General features: G+C 54.8%; 1 protein-coding gene and 1 pseudogene across 2 annotated transcripts; one reads left to right on the forward strand and one right to left on the reverse strand.

Moving 5' to 3' along the window:
- Positions 1–11,579: 11,579 nt before the first annotated feature.
- On the reverse strand, positions 11,580–11,936 carry LOC307059922 (RNA guanine-N7 methyltransferase-activating subunit-like protein; annotated as a pseudogene). The gene has a single exon. The product of its transcript is annotated as an RNA guanine-N7 methyltransferase-activating subunit-like protein (transcript).
- Positions 11,937–13,528: 1,592 nt separating this feature from the next.
- SLC48A1 (solute carrier family 48 member 1) lies at positions 13,529–21,234 on the forward strand (the record flags this gene model as incomplete). The annotated part of the gene is made up of 3 exons (XM_079715495.1): positions 13,529–13,664; positions 19,187–19,354; positions 19,985–21,234. 3 exons carry the CDS (start codon positions 13,529–13,531, stop codon positions 20,119–20,121), a joined length of 441 nt encoding a protein of 146 aa, XP_079571621.1. The 3' UTR covers positions 20,122–21,234.
- Positions 21,235–21,334: the final 100 nt, after the last annotated feature.

Below are 21,334 nucleotides of genomic sequence, written 5' to 3' on the forward strand. Positions count from 1 at the left end.
TGCGCGGCCCGCCCTCTTCCCTTCCCGGGAAGGACCGGGAGGGCGGGGAGGACGCGCCAGGCCTTACAGTAGGGAAGGGAAGGGGGCGGGGGCGGGGGCGGGGGCGGGCGGGCACGGGCGGAGGGCGGAGTCCCGAGCCCAGGGTGAGCCGAGCCGGCGGGAGCCCGGGCTTCGAGAAACCCCGGCGGGCGGGAGCGGCCTTGGGTTGCGAGCCGGGGCCGCGGCGGCGGGGGTGTCGGGCTAGGGGCTGCGGGCCGCTACACCGGCCGCCACGTGGCCGGGAGGAGAAATGCAAACAAGGAAACCGGGGGAAGGGGGAAGGGGGTGAGTCATTGCGGCCCCACCCGGGAGGGAAATCCGGGCTGGGGCCGCTTCCCGGCCGGCCGGGGGCCTCCTGCCTCCTGTTTCGGTTCAGGGTCTCGAACAGGCCGGGGGAGGGATGGGGCCGTTTTCCCGCAGGGAATCCCGCTGCCGAGCCTCCCACCGCCGCGCTTCTATGCACACACCCCGTCCGCCCCCTTCTCCCCGCCCTACACACACAGACACCCGCCGCGGGTGGGGACACTGAGGCTGGAGAGGAAGGACGGCGCTCGGGGACTGTGGGCGCTGGAGGTGGGGCTGAGATCCCAGAGGAGCGGGGCTAGAAGGCCACGCCCCCGGCGTGTGAAGGCCGAGCAAGGGATTCCAGAGTCCTAGGCGGGCTCTGTGTGGAGAGCCATCGCCTCCCTGGGCCTCAGTTCCCACCGCCGCGCTGCTGGCCCAGCGCCCCCTCTTCGCCCCACTCCTGCTTCTGAGTCCGCGGAGAGACAGTGGCTCCGGGACAGCAGCTCCCCCGGCGCCGGCGCCGTAACTGCTCAGGGCGTCACCGAGGGTTTTGGAAGGAGTCGCACGCCTCGCCCCCGGCTTTCTAGGACTCACCCCCTTTTTGCCCCACCTGTGTCCCTTTCCCTTTGCTGCTGAGCCTGCCTGGACAGAGGAACAATCCATGCCCCCTGCTCTTCCACCGATGATTATTTTCTTTGGGGGGGGGGGGTAATTGTGATTAAAATCAATTTTAATGTGTCTTTGAAAATCCTTCCAGGAGCTTATCAGATTGTAAGTTCCATCCCCTCGAATTCAGATTCAGTCCTATTGGCATGAAATGGAAAATCTATACTTTGAACAAATACCCCAATCTGCTGGCTTCCCACTTTGAGAAATGATAGTGGGGTTTTAAATGACCCCCTCGGGGAAGGAGGGGAGCCGGAAAATGAATCTGGCCCCCAGACCAAACCCATCCACTCAGGTTCGGGGAATTTGGAAGAAGGAAGAAGAGCTTGAAGGGATAACAGGCTGGGGTCACAGGTGTCCATGGGGAAGAGAGTAGAGAGGGAGTGGGGCTGGGGGAGTGAGTTGAAATTTCAGGTCTCTGGTGCCAGTGACCTGGTCTAGAAGTCCTTGCAGGGGAGTTTCCAGAGACTGGCAGTCGGGTCAGAAAGGGGTCCCCCCTTTCCTATTCATCCTGCCCCTACTTTGGGCAAGTGGAAATGGAGCCAGTGGGTGAGGCAGGACATCTGCGTCCCTCTCAGCAGGCCACAATAGCCTGTAAGTGCCTGGCACTGTTCCAAGTGCTTCACAGGTATTCTATCTCTGCCACCACCCTGTGAAGTAGTACTACTGTCATTCCCACTTCAGATGGTGAAGCTGAGGCTCAGAGGTATCAAGTAGCTTGCCAAGGTCAAGGGTACAAGGATCCAAAGAAAGTCATTCAAATTGGACCTTCCACTTGTCTCGTTCTTGTCACTGGAGGGCAAAGCCCCCCACCTCCCGCCAAGGCAGATGATGGAGCAGGTGTTTCCTTCTCAGGATCCCTGGTTGGGACTGGCCTGTGAAATGAATGCTCGGTGGGCATTTGATGGAGGCTAAGGCCTGGAGGGGGCAGGGGACTAGGGGAGTGTGTCTGAGGAAGACACCTTAAGCCAGATGGTGAGTCATCACAGGGACAATCGTGCCATACCCTGGTGCAGCCTCCACCCTCCTCTGACTATCTTTAGATGCCTGAAAGTTGTGTTAGGACAGATAAATGATAACAATAGTTAACATGCACCAGGCCCTGTTCTTGGAACTTGTTATACTTGTTAATGTTCTTGATACACTCACTGATTTATTCATCACAACAATCCTATGAGATAGGTATTATTGTTATCCCAATTTTGCAGACGAGGAAGTGGAGACATGGAAAGGTTAACTGACACACCCAAGGTTCCACAACTAAGATGTGGAGCAGTGAGTGATTCTCCCCAAGCACTTAAGAGTCTGTGTGCTTTACCACTCTGTAATCCTGCCTCTCAAATATACTGACAGCTCCTACAAAGGGAGAGAAGCCCACATCCAGAGTCATTTCCCTCACACTTGGGTGCACAGGCTCCAGACGTAGGGGGAGGGACAGACAGATGATGGAGGCTGACTAGCAGGGCCTCTTCACACTGTCCACCCACATGATGAGCTCTCTGCCAGGGCGTGAGCCTTATGGAACCCTGCCTCACTCCCTCAGGCAGACGGCAGGGGACGGCAGAGGCTCCCAGGGAATAGTCCAGGAGGGTTAATGGGAAAGGAGGGCTTCTTGGCCGGCTGTGACTCTGGGCTGTATTCCTCCCACTGAAGCCTCTTTGCTGAACTCTACATTTGTGGAGCCCACAGCTTCCTGAATCTTCACACTACACGAGTCTAAAACTCCCTTCCCACCCCAGCTGCCTCTCCTCCCGCCTGGCCTCTCTCAGCTCCCTGCTCCAGGACCCCCACCACTGCCTAAGCAAGGCACCTGATACCTCGCTCCCTCCCTCTCCCACATCCCATCAGCCTCCAATTCTGGTTGATTCAACCAATGGATAACCTCTTGCATCCACCCATCATGCCCCATCCCCACTAAAACTGCTCTAGCAGAACGATGGTCTCTTCCATCACTTACTGTGTGCAGCGTACTCTGTTTACTACTTTATAGACATCATCTTTTAATCCTCAGAACAATCACTATCTACAAGTGAGGAACAGAACTGAAGAACAGAGAGGTGAAGTAAGTTGGCCAAGGTCACACAGCTAGTAAGTAGCAATGCCAGACTCAGTCTGACGGCAGAGCCTACCCTCTTAATCACTCCTTGGTGATCACTATCCTCAACCTCGCCTTCCTCAGTCCTTCCTGGGCAGTGCCACAAGAATCTTTAATTCCTTCAACGGCATTTACTGTGTAAGTGCCAGCAACTCTGCTGTAAACTGGAGATCTAAAACTGGGCAGATACTGGGCTCCAGGGCCACGGTGCCTAGTGGAATTTTCTGGTAGCTCACTAACACACTAATCTGGTCAGGCCTCCATACCCAGCACAGCGTCTGGCATAAAGCAGGTGCTTAATGATTCCGGGTGGAAATGAGCTGAAGTCGGTGGGACAGTCAGCTGGGGCCTGCTGTGGGCCTGTACCAAGGGCAGGGCAGAAAGGAGAGGGGCTGCTTTCCCAGTTCATTTTTCGGACAGTTTGTTTCACCTTCCTCCTGGCTGCTTCCTTGTCTCCTATCTTTTCTCCTTCTGTGCTGCAAACCTTGCTTACGAGCCTCAGCTCTGTCCTTTGAGGTTGCTGGTGGGTTGGAGGGTGGGAGGTTGGAGGACGTCTTAGGCTGCCAGCAGGACTGCGAAAAAGGGCCAGCTTGGAGGCCAGAGGATATAAGGGCTGTGCCTGGGTACCTTGGCCTGCTGCAGCTTCCCTGATGTGATCCCCTGGCCATGGCTTATCAACGAATGGAGAGGGACTGAGAAGAGAGCCCAGGTACCCTCACCTGGGCTCTACCTCCCGGCTCTGGAAGGTTGAAGGTCATCTGGCACTTGTCCAGGCTTCTGGCCCCAAGGATGGTTCCAGTCCAGTTCCCCCATCTCCTCCCCTGCCCATTCCTGGGGGGCTGAGGCAGGGAGCTGGAACGCTGATGGGCACCAAGCCAAACCTTCCTGGGACCAGCAGGTCACAGCCAGTCACTCTTGAGCCACTATGACAGTGGTAGAGCAGGGACGCAGAGGAGAGATGGGCTCCTACTTCTCCGGGAAGTGGGGGGCAAGCTGGAGGGAGGTCTGTGAGGGCGGGACGGGGCTGGGGAGCAGTGGGGAGCTGACTGAGGCGAGAACAGGGTCCCCACACTTTCCTGGAGGCACATTCTTCTGGCTGGTGGTCAAGCTACCCGTGCATGACAGGAACAAGGAAACGGTCACCAAACAGGCCTGTGTTGCTGATGGCGGTAGCCAGAGGGTGAGGAGAGGCTGGGAGAGCAGGATAGAAGGCAGGGGCAGGTCTGGAGCTGTGCTAAAGGGAGGGGAACAGGCCTGCCTAGCAGGCAAGTTTGGTGGTATTTGAATATGCAGGAGGTGCTTTCTCCCTCCAGCTTCTGCTTCTCGTGTGTGTGTGTGTGTGTGTGTGTGTGTGTGTGTGTGTGTGTGTGTGTGTATTCCACATACCCAGGAGACACTGCATCTGCCCTTGAGTAATCAGTGCTCTGAAACGGTGGCTCCAGCCCAGTCGTGACCACTTTCCCTCAGGCCCAGAGCCCTCTCCTTGGCTCCCTCACCTGCGCCCCTGTTGGAGCTTCCAGTCTGCACTTGTCAACCCACACCACTCCCCCGCCTCTCCCTGGGGCTCACTACCCACACTACCTCCTCCCAACATCCCCAGCCTTCCCCAGACCCTCATCTCAGGGGCTCCCATCTTCCCTGAGCCCTTGCTCAGGACTCGAACTCTGCACCCACTTTGCCCTCACGTTTTAGAGACTTAGGCAGGGGCAGCTGCAGGAGTCCGAGGGAGGGTTCCGTGTGGATCCAGAGCCCTGGCCGAGGAGAGGGCAAGGCTCTGAGTAACCAGGCAAGCAGGCCATGCAAAGAAGGCCCTTCCTAGCATCAGAGCAGACGCCAATCCTGCCCCCAAATCCCACTAAGGAAGTGCTGGGGCCAGAGGAAGCTGAACACTCCAAAGACTCAGCACCAGACCCACTGCCCGTTTCCTCCCTCCAGAGAGGATACAGCGAAAGGCCGGGGAGGCTGCAAAGATGAGCTCTGTAGAGGGAAACAGAAAAGGGAGGTGATGTCTGCAGGTCTGACTGAGAGAGAAGGCCGCAGGCCACTCCTTCCCCTCCTGGGATGAGTCCTCGGCTCCAGGATGGAGAGGCAGCCACCGGTGGCTCAGACTTCCCACCCAGGCCTCAGGAAGTCCTTCCTGCTCCTGCCTCAGAGCCCCCTCAACTAGGAGCTTTACCTCCAGAGAAATGGAGAGGCAGCAGACTCCCCTTAAACCTGCTGCAGGGCGGGCATGGAGCCCACCTCAGCATTCCCTCTCTCATTCCACGGAGGACTGGATCCTGATTTAATCTCCAGTCTCCCCCAGGCCTCAGCTGACGGTGCCGGCTGGGGTCCTGGGTGCCAGGCAAAGCAGCCACTGCTGTGCCCCTGCCGGCTTCTTCTCCTCTCACAGAGCCCGGCTTGTGTCAATTCCTCCTGCAGGGCCCCATTTCTCTACCACACGCCCGGCACTCACCACAACTGCAATTAGAAATCCAGGCTGCATGCTTAGCACAGCCAGGGCTGTGGGTACAGAGACCCTCAGGAGATGCTTCTTCTTTTTTCTTTTTTAATTTATTTATTTTATTTATTTTATTTATTTTATTTTTGGCTGCATTGGGTCTTTGTTGCTGAGCACAGGCTTTTCTCTAGTTGCGGCGAGCGGGGGCTACTCTTCCTTGTTGGTGCGTGGGCTTCTCATTGTGGTGGCTTCTCTTGTTGTGGAGCACAGGCCCTAGGCACACGGGCTTCAGTAGCTGCAACATGCAGGCTCAGTAGTTGTAGCTCGCGGCTCTAGAGCGCAGGCTCAGTAGTTGTGGCACACGGGCTTAGTTGCTCCATGGCATGTGGGATCATCCCGGACCAGGGCTTGAACCCGTGTCCCCTGCATTGGCAGGAGAATTCTTAACCACTGCGCCACCAGGGAAGACCCAGGATAGGCTTCTTGAGTGGAATAGGTAAACTCATCTCCCCCCCTCCTGCCATGGGTCCTTCTGCCTTCCTCATGGCTCCCCCAGGTCTGCCTTTCCTTCTGTTACCTTTCCACCCGGTTCTTGGCCCAGCTCTGTTCCTTGCACTGCCTCAGTCTGTCTCTAACCCATCCTCTCCCTCCTCCAGGAAGTGCCCTCAGATTCACACCTCAAACCTCCCTAGGGTGCTATTCATGGGTCCCAAGCGCTGGACTAAGCACAGGTGTCAATCTCTTTTCCAGTCCCTTAACTTTACCTGGTGCCTTTACAGCTGGACTAGATGGGGGATCTGTGTGTACTGATCAAGCCTCCGTGGTGACTTTCTCATTCAATCAATCCAGTCCCTAAACTCAAATCTGAAGGACAAATATGTACTAATCCCTGTGCCAGGCTTTGTCCTTTAGGGAGAGTTGATGCCCTCCTCTCCTGCCCTCAGCCTTTGTATTCGCTCACTCCCCACAGCCCCAGGCTCCCGTCCATGCAGAGGTTAACTCCTGGCTTTATCTCTCTCTGTCTCTTTCTCTCTCTCTCCCTCTCTCTCCCCTCACCCAACAACAACCCCACAGCGAAAGGGAAAGGAAAAGAGCGAGCGCATTGGAGGACGCACCTGTGATTGGGGGTTCAGGTCAGCAGATGGAAGTCACCAGGGGACAAGGACAGGTGAGCAGGCCTGGGCCCCGGGCCCCTCCTTGCTGCCCTTCCGAATGCTGCGGCGGCTGTGACTGCTAACACGCGTACACGCACACACACCCTCCCTCTCCACACTTGGCTGTCTCTGATGCTCATCTGGTTCTGGAGCTCAAAGACCTGTTGCTTCCGCTCGGCATCTTCTCACTCAGCATCCTGTCCTCTGCGTGGACCTCCAGGTTGTCAGTGGGCAGGCAGAGGAAGTGGGGTCTCCGTGAGAAGCCAGACGGTGCATGGTTTCACTCCAGCCATAAAAGGTGAAGATGTCCCCTTCTAGGGGCAGAAGGCAGCCACGGCCCTAGGGAGCAGCGCTGGGGGAGGGATGGCCAAGGTGACCCCCTGGATCTGAGTCCTCAACTCGGGATTGCTTCCTGCAGCCTGGGCAGCTGGGGTGCTCATGATGGGGCGCTCATGATGGGGCCAGCTGTTCCCTGCAATGAGTCACCTGCTCTTCCTCTCTAGAATGGTCCTTTCGGCTCTGTGGTCTATAAGCCTGACCTCAAGAGGAAGACGAAGCTGCAGGAGGACCAGCTGAGGCGGGCTGGGCCCAGGGGATCCACCTCCGTGTCAGGCACGGCCTGGGGCTGCCTTAACCAGGGTCCTTAGCCTTGAACTCCACAAGGGCTGGAGGTGAGCAAAGGGACCACGTAAGTTCTGGGGAAAATCTTGCCAATAAGATTTTTAGCCCAACCTTGCAGAGCTCGGTCTCAAGACACAAGGTTGGAGAAGGCTGCCCCCTAGAGCCAGGATCAAAGAATTCTTTATGGACAGCCAGCCATTCTTGCCTTTATTTATTGCACAGATATTTATTGAGTTCCTACCTAAGCCCCTGGCATTAGACTAGGTACTGGGGATACAGAAGTGATCAAGGCAGGCAATAGGGTGACTAACCATCAGAGTTTTCCCTAGACTCAGGGGTTTCCTGGAATGTTGGACGTGTGTTGGTAAAACCAGGACAGTCCTAGGCAAACTGAGAGGAGTTGGTCCCTAACAGGTAAAGCCCCCCTGCCCTCATGGAGGTTATATTCCAATGGGATGGCAAGGGTGGAGCTGGAAAGGATAAACAAATACACAAGACAATTTCACATAGTGATATCACTTATCACAAGATGTAAGACAGAGTAGGGGACTGTACTTTAGAGAGGAAGGACAGGATTGCCTTTCTGAGGAAGTAACATGTGACCTGAGGCTTGAATGATGAGCAAGCCTTATGAATCTTATGAGCACCCAGAGGAGAACTTTCCAGGCACAAAGTTGCCAAGACCCCGTGGCAGGAACAAGCTTGGCACATTCAAGAAACAGAAAGAAAGCCAGTGTGCCTGAAGTGAAATGGGCAGAGGTGAGACTAGCTGGAGTTGGCAACTGATTTATTTACCCCAATTGCTATGGAAGCTATTAGAGGGATTTAAGCAGGGGAGTGCCATGTTCTGGTTGGTTTTTTGTTTTTGTTTTTGTTTTTGCGGTACGCAGGCCTCTCACTGTTGTGGCCTCTCCCGCTGCGGAGCACAGGCTCCGGACGCGCAGGCTCAGCGGCCACGGCTCACGGGCCCAGCCGCTCCGCGGCATGTGGGATCTTCCCGGACCGGGGCACGAACCTGTGTCCCCTGCATCGGCAGGCGGACTCTCAACCACTGCGCCACCAGGGAAGCCCTGGTTGTTATTTTTATTTATTATTATTTTTTTTTGCGGTACGCGGGCCTCTCACTGTTGTGGCCTCTCCTGTTGCGGAGCACAGGCTCCGGACACGCAGGCTCAGCGGCCATGGCTCACGGGCCTAGCCGCTCCGCGGCATGTGGGATCTTCCCGGACCGGGGCACGAACCTGTGTCCCCTGCATCGGCAGGCGGACTCTCAACCACTGCGCCACCAGGGGAGCCCTGGTTGTTATTTTTAAAAGACTATTCCAGCTGCTGGCTGGAGAGTGGGTTGGAGGGGAAAGAACGAGCAGAGGATGACCACGTAGGGAGCTGCTGCAAGTGGGGAGGTGGTGATGATGGTGCCTGGACTAAGCAGTGTCTTGGGGAGAAAGGACAGGGCAGACCCAACCGTACCTGCTAATGAATTGCACATGGGGGTAAAAGAAGGAGAGGACCAAGTGGTGCCTAGGTTTGGGGCTGGAGCTACAGTAAACAAGGATATACCCCAAAGGACATCAGAGGTCCCTCTGTGTGGGGATTAAGAAGCAGAGAGGAGGAAGCCCTCACACATGCAAGAAACTCAATGAACTGCCATATAGCTCGGTAGGGGTATCCTTGATGTAGTATTGTGGGAGGAGATCTATGTCTGGAATGTGCCTGCTTTGGGGGAATGAGAAAGAAATGTCTTAGGAGACAAGATGTCTGTGGGTGGGAGTTAGGAGTCTGTCTTAATACTGGTGGGGCCCAATTTAAAAGTGACTTCGGAGGGATTGGTAGTTCAGACAGGTTATCCATATAAGAGACGTTTACATGACCTGAAATGGAATGAGGGATGGTGTATTAGGGTAATGAGGTTAGCTGTAATGACCCCGAAATCTCAGTGGCTTAGCACGAAGAAAAGGGTGTATTTTTCATTCATATTACAGTCCGATGCAGGTTTGGGGAATGGGGTGGGTAGTTCTGTTCATTCATTCATTCAAGGGTCCCAGGCTCTTTCCATCATGTGGCGCAGCTGTCTTCAACATGTGGCCTCTAAAATCATCACAGAATGGGAAGAAGGAATGAGGGCTGCATGGGAGATTGTATGGGTCCAGCCTGGAAATGGCACACATTGTTTCTGCTTTGATTCCATTGCTCAGAACTCGCTCTCATGGCATCAGTTTAACTGCAAGGAAGCTGGGAAGTGTTCAAAGTTCCTATTTAGTAGGTCATGTGCCAGAAGAAGGATGCTAATGGTGAACACTGGTGGTCTCTGTCACAGTCAGGGAGAATGGCTATCTCTCTTGGGCATGGGGGGGCTGGGCAGTGGTGTCTGTCTTGGGTTGGGATGGGAGTGCACTCTTTGAAAGCACCTTGGAAAGGAAGCTGCTGTGGGGAGAAGAGCATGCGTGGTACACACCAGTGTGCTTTGCAGCTTCATAACCCTCCCATGCTTTCCCTTCTCATGGCCTTTCTCCAGATAAGATCTTAATTATCCCACATCTCACCACAGAAATAGCCTTGTGAACGCTTCCTCTTCTACAATTTTCTTTTCCCATCAAATCCAACTTGGATACCAAATAATCTTCTTAAGGCATGGCTTATGTCAGGCTAGCCCTGTTCAATAATAACAACAATTTCAACAACAGTGATAATAATTTGTCAAATTACCGTGTTGAGTGCTTTAACTGCAGTATCTCAATATCTCTCGATTGCTCTAACAAGCCAATGATGTATCATCATTCCCACTACACAGATGGAGTGACAGGGGTTCCGAGAAGTTCCTGTGCTGTCAAATATGGTAGCCACTAGCCACGTGTGGCTATTTAAATTAAAATCAATTAAAAATTCAGTTCTTCAGTCATACTAGGCACATATCAAATACTCAACAGCCACATGGGACTAGTAGCTGCCATTCTGGAGAGGGCAGATATAGAATATTTTCTTCTTGGCAGAAAGCTCTCCTGAGTTTGGGGAAAACCTGCCCAGGTCGCACAGTAAGTGGTGATCCCATCTGAGATGAAACGAAATCCTTCAACAGCTCCATACTGCTTCCACATTTAAGAAAAAGTGTCAGCCTGCTCTTAACCTACATCCTGGGCCCAAGCTACTGTTACATAATTCTCTCTCGTTATTTTCTTGCACAGCCTCACTCTCCAGTGTAACGAGTTTGTTAACTCCTCTCCAATACTCCCGACATGTGCACTCATAGTAAATATTTTTGCTCTCCTCCTTTCTGTCTGCCCAGCTAGTTAATTGCTACCTGACCTTAAGGTTCAAATAGCTTAAATATTTCTTGAATCAGTCCCCTCTTCCCCATGCTCACTGCCTCAGCCTGAACCACCTTTCAGGCTCTCCTCATGTGGCAACCTTTCTGCTGCTACTAACCATACTTGCCGACATTTATTAAGCACCTGCTACATCCTTGCCACTCTTCTAAGCACTGCCTCTTCATCCTAACACGTTGAAGTAGACATCACAGCTGTCCCCTGTCCCCATTTTACAGACGGAGTACCCAGAGCACAGGGAGGTGAAGAATTTGTCCGAATGACCTCTCTGCTTTCTAGTCCTTTCCAAGGAAGTTCACCCTCACACTATTACCCTGGCCACATTTCTAAAACACAAAACTGTTACTTCCCTCCCCTGGCTGCACAGAGACAGGGGAAAGCCTTCTCAGCAGAGCAAGCAAGGCCCTTTATGTTCAGAACATTTCCAACCTCAAAATCCATCACTCCACCCACAGACCACAAACTACTTACAGTTTCCCGAACCTGCCATGTTATTTCTTTCTTCTGGGCTGTCACACAGGCTGCTCCCACTGCGTGGAGGACTGTTATCCCTGCCAGCCAGCTCTGGAACCATCCGTGGCGGTGCACTCTGGACCACAGGGCTCACCCCCTCCTCTGAACAGCCAGCACTAACTCTCTCCATCAGTGGCTCCCAAAGGAGGGCTGGATGCCGAGCTCACCTCATTAAAATCACTTCTCATTAAAAAAATATATGTACTCCCAAGATTCAAATTTAATAAGTCAGGGATGGAGTCTGGGGGTCTTTTTTTTTTTTTAAAAAAAGAAGCTCTCCAGACTATTCTGAAGTGAGGCAAATGTGGTTTACATTGCTCGCTTGGCAATTAATCATGTCCTGCCTAGATTTCTTGTGTATGATCCCCTTTACTGTTATTTAATTCTTTTTTTTTTCATGTTAACAGAGTAAATGGTTTTATTAAAAGCTGCTGACATTTCTATCAGTAGTAGCCATAGGGAGGCCGTTGGTTGTAACCATAGTGTCCATATTGATGGGGGTAGTAAGGTTCTTGTCTGTGCTGTGGGTAATTGTTACCCCAGGATCGCCCATGCCACTGATTGGATCGATTGTCACTTGGCCACCCCCGTCTGCTATCCCTACTTCTAAACTGTCTGTTATCTTGCAACCGATTGCCTCTATTTCTTTGGTTCCCACCAGCTCTGCTATTCCATTCCTCAACAATTGGAGGGGACTCAGGAGGGCGTTTCAGGTATTCCTGGTACTATTTGTCATCTTCTGTGAATCTACTGGCAAACATCTCTTCAAAATTTGGAACAGCTTCAGAAGTGTCAGTCATTCTGAAATTCCCAGGGATTTGAGGCAGCTGTACCGTTTAATGTTTAGATTGTTTAGATCTCCGACCCAGAAGACTGTTATTTAATTCTTACCTTCATTCACTCACATTCATCTATTCGACAAATGTTTACTAAAGGGCTACTATGTGCTGTGAACTGTTCTACGTGTTGGTGTGAAGGAAAGAGGCACAGTCGCTATTCATGGAGATTACATTCCAGAGAGATGTGATATCAGAATAACGGCCCCCCAAGATGTCAATGTCCTGATCCCCAGAATTTGTGAATACGTCACTTTACATGGCAAAAAGGATTTTGCTGGTGTGATTAAGTTAAGCATCTTGAGATGGGGAAATTATTTTGGATTATCCAGGTTCTTAATCATAAGGGTCCTTATAAGGGAAAAGAAGGAGGCAGCAGAGTTAGCAAGAGAAAAGGAGATGATGTAATGACAGAAGCAGAGGTCCGAGTGGTGTGATCGTTTGCTTTGAAGATGAAGGAAGACATTCAGGAGTCAGGGGATGTGGGCAGCTCTAGAAGCTGGAAAAGGCAAGCAAACAGATTTTCCCCTCGAGCCTCCAAAAGGAAGGCAGCCCTGCCATCCCCTAGATTTCAGCCCTCTGAGTTCCTTTTCTGGACACCTACCTACAGAACTGTAGGATAATAAATGTGTGTTGTTTGAAGCCACTAGATCTGTGGTACTTTGTTACAGCAGTGAAAAGAAATAAATACAAGGTATATTGGCTACTTATTTTGTGCCAGTATGTGAGGGGCCTCCCCAACTAGATTATAATAAGTGTTTGAAGGCTCCGTGTGTTGTGTTTTTGATTTTCCCTGCCGGCTCCCAGCGTGGCACTGGGCCCACAGGGGGAGCTCAGTGTACACCTGCTATAGATTCCAGTCTCTACCCTAGAATTGTCTGATTCTGATGGGAGTGATGTTTGGTAGATTTGGGGTGGGAGGATGAGGCTTGCGGAGATTAAAGGAGAAGGGAACTGTCCTTGAGGGTGAGGTGTTTGACGTTAGAAGATGATGGGGCGGAGGTTCCGTGAGAAGAATCTTCTGAGAATCGCTTAATCCCTGAGGAGGGAACCTGATGGATAGATAGGGGCGGAAGGAATCATACTCACTGTGTACTTTCATATATCTTAATTTTTATATCTTGATTTTTAACGAGAAATTTACATCTTAAATTTTAAAGGAGAACGTGATAAATTTTAAAAGTAATCACGGCAGCTGGCTTGTACACCCGTACATTTCCGGGCCCCGCTAGGGACCAAATATCCTGTAGTTCAGAGGACGAACCCCGGAACCTGCCTTTTTAGGCGGCATCCCCAAATGATCAGGGGCCCGAGGACTCAAGGCCAAGCCCAGGACGCGCCCTCCACTGTGGTTCCGGGCGCGGGCGGCCTCCGGCCGGGGAGGGCGCTGTGCCGGCTGCGCAGGGGGCGGGCCGGGGGCGGAGCGCGGGCGGCCGGCGGCTACGGCTCGGCCCCCGGCTCCCGGCTCCCGGCTCCCGGCTCCCGGCTCCTGCTCCGGGGCCTGCACCTGTGACCGTCGGCCACGCACGCCTTCCGCGCCCGGCGCCCGCAGCCCCATGGCCCCGTCCCGCCTGCAGCTCGGCCTCCGCGCCGCCTATTCCGGCCTCAGCTCCGTGGCCGGCTTCTCCATCTTCCTCGTCTGGACGGTGGTCTACAGACAGCCGGGGACCGCGGCCATGGGGGGGCTCGCAGGTACCCCGGGGCGCGCGGGGGTCGCTGGGTCCCGGCTCCGGCTGCGCGGACGCGGGCGCGCGGCTGCGGGGAGGAGCCGGCGGCTGCTCCGCAGGCTCCTCGCGGGCGGCGCTTCCCGGGGGAGCGGGTGGGGTGTTTACCCAAAACTGGCCGTGGGCAGAGCAGGCCCCGCGCGGGCCCGGGCTCCTGGGCATCCTCGGGGGGCCTCGGGGACTCAATGCTCGCCCGAGGCGCCGACGTCCCACATGTGCCATTTGCACCAGCCCCGCCGCCCCCGGGTTAGCCCGTCCGCCCTCCACCCTGGGCCCAGTAACAGCGTCCTCCCTGCACGCCCGCTGCTCTCGCCACCTCCTTCGCGGGCCAGGTGTGAAGACCCGGCGGTCTTCACACACACACACTTGTGCTGGGGGATCCGCGCCCCTTCCCTGGGGACTGGGTGAGGGCAGAGAAGAAGTAAGTGGAAAGGAGGGCTGGGGGTTCCCGGGGAAGCCCATGTGCCTCCTAACAGGGTGGAGTCCACCGCCAACGGAGTCGCCAGCGGAGTCCTCAGCGGAGCCCCGGAGGACCGCGCTAGGGATCTGATGGAAACTGGACTTTTTTTCCCACCACGTTGGTGTCTCTTTGCCACTCTTCTGCTGTGGCTCCTGGGCCAAGGTCGGCTAAGCCCCGCCGACCGCCCTTTCTGTGCCTCAAGGAGGCCAGAGGAGGCTTGTACCGGAGTTGAGAACGTCAGTGCGCTGGTGGAGGTCCGGTGCTTACCAGTGCTCTGTGCTCGCTGTGCACCTTTGGGCATGTTGTTAACCTCTCTGTGTTGTAGAATTGATGCGAAGACGAAGCATATTATTTCTACTTGCTAACTTTTTTTTTTTTTAATGCTTTCTATGTGTCAGGCACTGTGTTAAGCAAACTGCTTCCATCATCTCATTTAATCCTTACATTAGTCCTAGGAAGTAGGCATTATTATTGGGTCCATTTTACAGGTCAGGCTTAAACTGAGGCTTCGTGTAAATAAGTAGCTTACCTAGGGTTACACAGCCACATGAAATTATATGTGTGGGGAAAGCACTTTGGGAAAAAAATACATGTAAGGTTCATAGTTTTGCACAGGATGATCTTACTCCATAATTAAACTCCTCTGCCAAAAGAGCCCTAAATGGACTAGCTAAAAATAACTAGATTTGCTCATTGCCCCAGAGCTCACTGAGTGCCACACCTGGGTCAAGAAGGGATGGGACGTGGGGCTTCTGCCCTATAAGAGGGGTGTAGATAACCACAGCCTAAGCAATGCCAAGTGGAGCACTTTGGTTCTCCGACGAAGGGCACGTGGTTGCCCGGCTGGGCTGCTCTCATGCCTGCCTAGATGCCCCACCTGTGGTTCCTCCCGGCGGGCCAGCCTGCCCACCTCTGCTCAGTTATCTGCAGACGCCTGGCTCCTTTCCCCGCTGCACCCCACCGCCCTCCATGTTCCTCATGGTTCTCTTGTTCTTGCAGCGTTTTCCTATTTCCTGTCGGCCTGCTGCTTTCCCCTCAGGAAGGCGGTGTGCCTCTTCAGGCGAGGCCCAGGGGTTGCCCTGATGAGACTTGAGATGAGGGGGCTGGTTGGGGGTGAGGAGGGAGGGCTGCCCCTGGGATCAGAGCTGGGTGTGTTGGAGTCTGGCCTGGTGGAGTGAGCCCCACCGAGCTGTGTGACCGTGGGCACATCGATGCCTCCTGGGCCTCAGTTTCCTCATCTGTAAGGAATGGAAGGAGATTCCGCTGACAGGGGTGTTGTGTGAGACCCCGTTCAGGTCTGGAATGCTACAGCTGTATGTCCTCTCCCCGAATCATCCATCTTTCAGCTGCCTGTCGCGGGGTGGGGCAGCTCCAGGGAGTCCCAGGGTTTCCCTCTGACCTGAGCCCTGCCCTCTCTCCCTCCCTGCAGATTTCCCTTGGCCTCTGAGGCAGGCCAGCTGTGGAGCTTCCCACAGCAAGAGGTGCTAGGGCAGCGACCAGCTACAGCAGGGTCCTGGCACCTCCCTGACAGCCATCGCAGAACCAAAGCTGCCTGGTGACGGTGGTGGTGGCAGTGTGGCAGGTGGGGGAGGGTTGCCAGGGCCACACACCCTCTCCGCCCTGAATGGGTGCTCAGAGGGTCTGCAGCCAGTCAGCCTCTTCCTCTTTTGGGGATGAAGCATCAGCAGATTTGTGAGTACCTCGCTTCTGACTTGGCATTTTCCAGAAACTGCTGAGTCACCAGAGGGCAGCCCCAGCATACTCCTTCCCCTGTGTGCCAGGCAGGGCTGCTGGGGGCTGTTGATTTCCTGGAGCCCTGGGAAGAACGTTCATGGGTAGAGACCCAGTCTCTCCCATCCTGGTATGCGTCTGGGAAGAACTGGCTTGGAGGAGAGGCGGAAGAAATAGTTTTGCTATGGGAACGCTTGGGAAAAAGACTTGCTCTAGGTCTAGTAGACCGAGGAAGGAATAAGAATAGAAAAGTTGCCGAGGAGTCTAACCAGCTCTGTGTTCTTCCCAGTGAGCTGTGAGCGAGAGAGGAGCAGGGGTGGAGGGCAGGGGTGGAGGAAGAGCGTAGGGCCCGGGTCCAGTGGCTCACTTGTCTGTGTTTCCCTATGAGCTCCCCTGGGCTCCTGGCCCCTCACCTCCAACCCAGCTGCTGGGGGTACTTTAACTGATCATCTGTGTGCCTTCCTTGTCCTGGGCCTGTCAGCTCTGAGCCCCGAGCCGCCGAGCAGAGCCCTGCTCCTTGAAGCAGGTGGGGTGGAGCGAGGGGTGAGGTCTGGTGTGGACATGCATCCGGGTGGGCCTGGGAAACTGTCCATTCTGCCCTGAGTTATGCAGACCAGGCTTCCTGGAGTCCAGAGTGTCCCAGGGAAGTGAGCAGGGCTGAGGTGTGGGAGGGACTGGGGTGGGGGGCTTGTGCTCCTTCACTGACCCCCTGGATGGAGTTGGGGGAGATCCCTCTTCTAAGGACAGAGGCGGGAGCCAGGGCCGGTGGGGACGGGCCTGCTTCCAGATGTGGCTTGTGTTTATCTGGAGGCCAGGCCTGTGTGCAGGGCAAGTGAGAGGTGGGGCAGGATGCGTCTGCTTATTAACAGAGAGCTGGGGCCCGGCACACCCAAAATGGTCATCTTCCTCTTCCTCCTGCTCAGCCCTTTTTGGTACGTGGATGTATGTGTGTGTGGGGGTGTTCTGGGGGCACCACTGGAGCGTGGCCAGTGGACTAAGAGAGGGTATCACACATGCCCCTATTTCAACATTTCCTAACCCAGAAATTGCTGAGTCACGGGGGAATTGCTCTGACCTTATTTTTCCCTTAAGCTGGCTTCTAGAATCTTTGAGTGGTAAAGCATCTGAGAGCCATCTACCTCAGCCCCTCCGTGGCACAGTGAGCAGATAGAGGGCAAGTGGAGCGGTCGCAAAGGTACCCCTCTGAGGGCTCCTTGGATGTGCTCAGTGACAATACGCTTCCTTCCGCGGGCCCTTTAAGAAACCAAACAGCTCCCCCAGTGAACACTTAGGACCCGCCTGAGAGGATTGGGAAAGACTTCTGGAAAAGGTGGCTAGCATACCATCCATCCAGATCACGGAAGACGTTAAGCTGAAGCCGGGGGGTTGTGATTCTGTCCACCTCTGGCCTGCTCCCGCTTCCTGCCTAGGCAGGGATGGAGACAAGCCTGTCTTGCCTCACCCTTACCCCAGGGCTGGAGGGACCCATGTTCCAGGCCCCCAACCCCTGAGGAAGGCTGAGGGTGGGCATAGGGCAGAGCTGGGAGACTGTGGGTCAAACAGCGTGGGAAGGGAAGCGGCAGGTGTTGGCAGAGCTGAGTCCTCGCTAGCAGGGAACCCTGGGTCACCGTTTTCAGGCTGGCGGGACCTTTGGGCTCCCCCACTTTCAGATGTGGAAGCACCGAGGCTCTGAGAGTCACGAGCCCCACAGCAGTGCCAGGCCCAGGTTTCCTGGCTGGCAGTCTCGTGGTTTTCTGGCCCTTGCCAGGCTGCCTGAATTGTGACAGCTTCTGAGCTGGTATTCAGAGCAGAGATCTATGATGACATTCCCCCCTGCCTTTTTATTTTCCCTCAACTTAAAAAAACATTATGAAATATTGCAGGCAAGTAAAAGAGGATAGGCAACTTAGTGAACTCCCTCATTCTTACCATTCAGCCTAAAAAATAAAATATCACAGATTCAGTCAGAGCACTCTCCCACCCCGATCTCCCTGTCACCTTCTCTTCCTTCTCTCCCTTGCCAGAGCTGACCACTCTCCCCAGCCTTCCCGTGCTACTCTGCGTGCAGCGTGTGCGGCTCACTTTTTGAAGGGCCTCCTGACTCCTAGGATCCAGCGGTCTACACACAGGTGGACAGCTTGCAGCTGGCTCTGCCTCGTCCCTTATTCCTCCCTTGTCGGGACCCTGCGGCCCTGCCCTGGACCCTTGCCAATGGAACTGATATTTGCTCCGCTCTCTGGGCTGCGGCGGCAGGCACGGCCCGGCACAGAGGGCATTCATTGTATTGGCTGAGCGGCAGCTGGCATCGTAGGGGAACTGCCCGGCCAGACCCAGAGGGCAGGCCCAGGACCGGCTGGGGGCATCTGGCCTGCCCTTTCAGCAAACGAGTTAGTAAAATTGGAGTCTGGCAGGGGACTTCCCTGGTGGTCCAGTGGTTAAGACTCTGTGCTTCCACTTCAGGGAGCATGGGTTGATCCCTGGTCAGGGAACTTAGACTCCGCATGCCACGCGGTGTGGCCTAAAAAGGAAATTAATAAAATGGAGTCTGGCCAAGAGCAAGAAGAAGGCCACTTGGGCACTGGGTGGCCCTGGGGGTTTTAACCACTGGGCCTCCCCATCCCATAAAACCAATACATGGAATTTGGGAAGAGCCCCACTGCCAAGAGCTCAGCCACAGGCCTTGCAGTGTTATGGTGGTGGCCTCTGAAGGCTGGGGGAGCAAGAGCATCAGGGTGGGAGGAATGCTTCCCACATCTGTGGCCCGCAGGGTGGGTAGTGGGGAGTCCCCGGAAAGCAGGCTGGGCTGCAGCAGTCTTCAAACTTTCTGACCTTTCTTTACACTCTTTAAAGTGGTGAGACCCCAAGGAAATTTTGATTATGTGGGTTTTATCTATCGATGTGTACTGTATTAGAAATTAAAACTGAGAACAGTTCTAAGCATTTTAAAGTAATATTAAAAATAACATTGTGTTAACATTAAGTAACATTTTTTTGTAAGAAATATTCGGGTTTTCCAAAACAAAAAAATTAGGGAGAAGAATGACATAGTTTTATATTTTTTGCAGATCTCTTTAATGTGTGGCTTAGTAAAAGGCAGCCAGATTCTCCTAGCTGCTTTTGCATTCATGTCCTCTTCATATCACAGGCGGGGTGGCCTCCAGCAAACTCCACTTTACCGGGAGAGTGAAAAGGCCAACAGTACTGTTATTATGCGAAGAGCCTGGCCTGGGGGACCTGCAGGGCTCTGGGGGGTCGGCAGGTGAGGAGAGGGGCGCTGCCTGAGCCGTCTCTCCCGGCAGGTGTGCTAGCGCTGTGGGTCCTGGTGACGCACGTGATGTACATGCAGGATTACTGGAGGACGTGGCTCAAGGGGCTGCGCGGCTTCTTCTTCGTGGGCGTCCTCTTCTCGGCCGTCTCCGTCGCCACTTTCTGCACCTTCCTTGTGCTGGCCGTCACTGGACACCAGAGTAAGGGCCTCCGCAAAGGGAGGGCGTGGGAGGGCCGGGTGGGTGGAGCACTCAGGAGGCCCGGGATTCCTGTCCTGGGTTCAACACTTACGTCCAAGGGACTGCACAGACCACTTAACCTCCCTGTGCGCGAGTTTCCTCGTTGTAAAAGTGGGGAGAATGGACGGCCCCCACCCCCGCCCTGGGTTGGAAGGGATCAATGAAACGCGTGGGAAGTGTGTGCTGCATTCAGCACCCAGGAGTGTGTGGTTAGCCGCCCTTTTTAGCCTCCAGCGGAGCTCTGGGATGGGAGCGCCGCCTGGTGGCTGCAGTCTGCAAGAAGCCAAAGGCTCTTCCTGCCCCCTCTGATGCTGAAGCAGATTGGAAGGCAGTGGCCTAGGGTCAGTGTCACAGCAGCAGAGCGGATGATACAGCCCTGTGATTAGCCAACCCTCACCTTCTCTCATCCCCACTGCTTCCTGCCTGCAAACTCTGAATGCTCTAAAGCCTCTATCACACCTGATCTCTCCATTGGCTCAGTTCAGCCTCTGTTGGAGGTTGTGGGGAAGGATGGCCTGGGGCTTGTGGCATGGTGGCTAGGGTCAAGGGCAAGGTCCTCTCAAGTCACGGTTGGGTTCCTCTTCCCTGCAGGCCTCACAGACCCCAACAGCTACTACCTCTCCTGTGTGTGGAGCTTCATTTCCTTCAAGTGGGCCTTCCTGCTCAGCCTCTATGCCCACCGCTACCGGGCTGACTTTGCCGACATCAGCATCCTCAGCGATTTCTGAGCTGAGCGATGAGGTCTCCGCACCCTGGTGGTCCTCAGGACCTGGACTCAGCCTCTGAGACATCGGGCGGGCCTGTACACCCCCTGGGAACCCCAGAACCGAGGCAGAAAATATACAGCAGGAGGACGGTGGTCTCCCCGGAGCTGTCCTGTCCCCTTTGGGGGAACCCTGGGTGCCGTGGAAAGCGGTCCTGCCATCTTGCTCATCAGCCTGACTGGGGGGCAGCTTTAGACCTTTTCAAGTGGATCTGTTTTCTTAGCACTCAGTGGGCAATCTTTTCTAAGTAGGGCCAGGGCAACAGGCAAGGGGTAGGGCAGTGGGGCCTTGACCTGCACCTGGGGGCAGGGGTCCCGCTGCCCTAGACACGCTCCCTCAGGCAGGGTGAGACCCTGGGCAGGGCAGGTCAGGTGAGGGATCTCTAGTAGAGACTTCTCAACCCCTTACCCCGGCACCCCCATCTTGTTGTCCCCCAGGAGTCAGGTAGCTGAACTCACTGGTCCCAGGGATGGTGACATTTGCTTCTCTTTTCCCAAGGCCTGGGGACCTGAGGGGAGTTCAGTGTCCCTCTTCCCACCCACCCTGTTCCCCGGAGAGGTGGCTCCCATGAGTATGCTGGAGCCATACTCCCCCTCACCACACACCCCAGAGCAGGACGCCCCAAGTAAGGCCAGACTGAGGGTCTTGGGGAAGGTGCTCCTGCCCCCCGAAGGGCTTTGGGGAAGGGGGCAGCACGGGGTGGGCTAGAAGGAACCCTCAAACCTGTGCCAGGCACCTCCAGCCCAACATTTCCACTCGGCCGTCTCATGCCCGCCCCTCATGGCACCCAGACTGCCCCTGGCCCCGAGATGCCTCCCCCGCTCCTGCCCCTGCCCTTCACCTAGAGCTTTTCTCTTTTAAAATCTCCCTTCTCAAGGACAAAGTCTGCTTTACTGCCTATACACTGGCCCAAGGGCTCACCCAACTCGGAAGGGAAGGGGCTCCATCCATCTTTTCATCTTAGGTTGTCATTTTGCACGGTCTACCCCTTTCCCACCTGATGTGTCCTGCCCCTCAGCTCTTTGCCTTATCTGTGTCACTGTCACTTTAGCAGAAATACAGCAGCCGTTTGTATCAGCTAGCCTCCGGTGCTTTCTTATGGGGTGGACTGTGGGAGCGGTGGGTGGGAATGGGGGTCTCCAGTCATCTCATTAAGCCATTGCCTTAGCTCAGAGGG

This window comes from Hyperoodon ampullatus (genome assembly GCF_949752795.1).
Source record: "Hyperoodon ampullatus genome assembly, chromosome: 11".
Classification (NCBI taxonomy): domain Eukaryota; kingdom Metazoa; phylum Chordata; class Mammalia; order Artiodactyla; family Ziphiidae; genus Hyperoodon; species Hyperoodon ampullatus.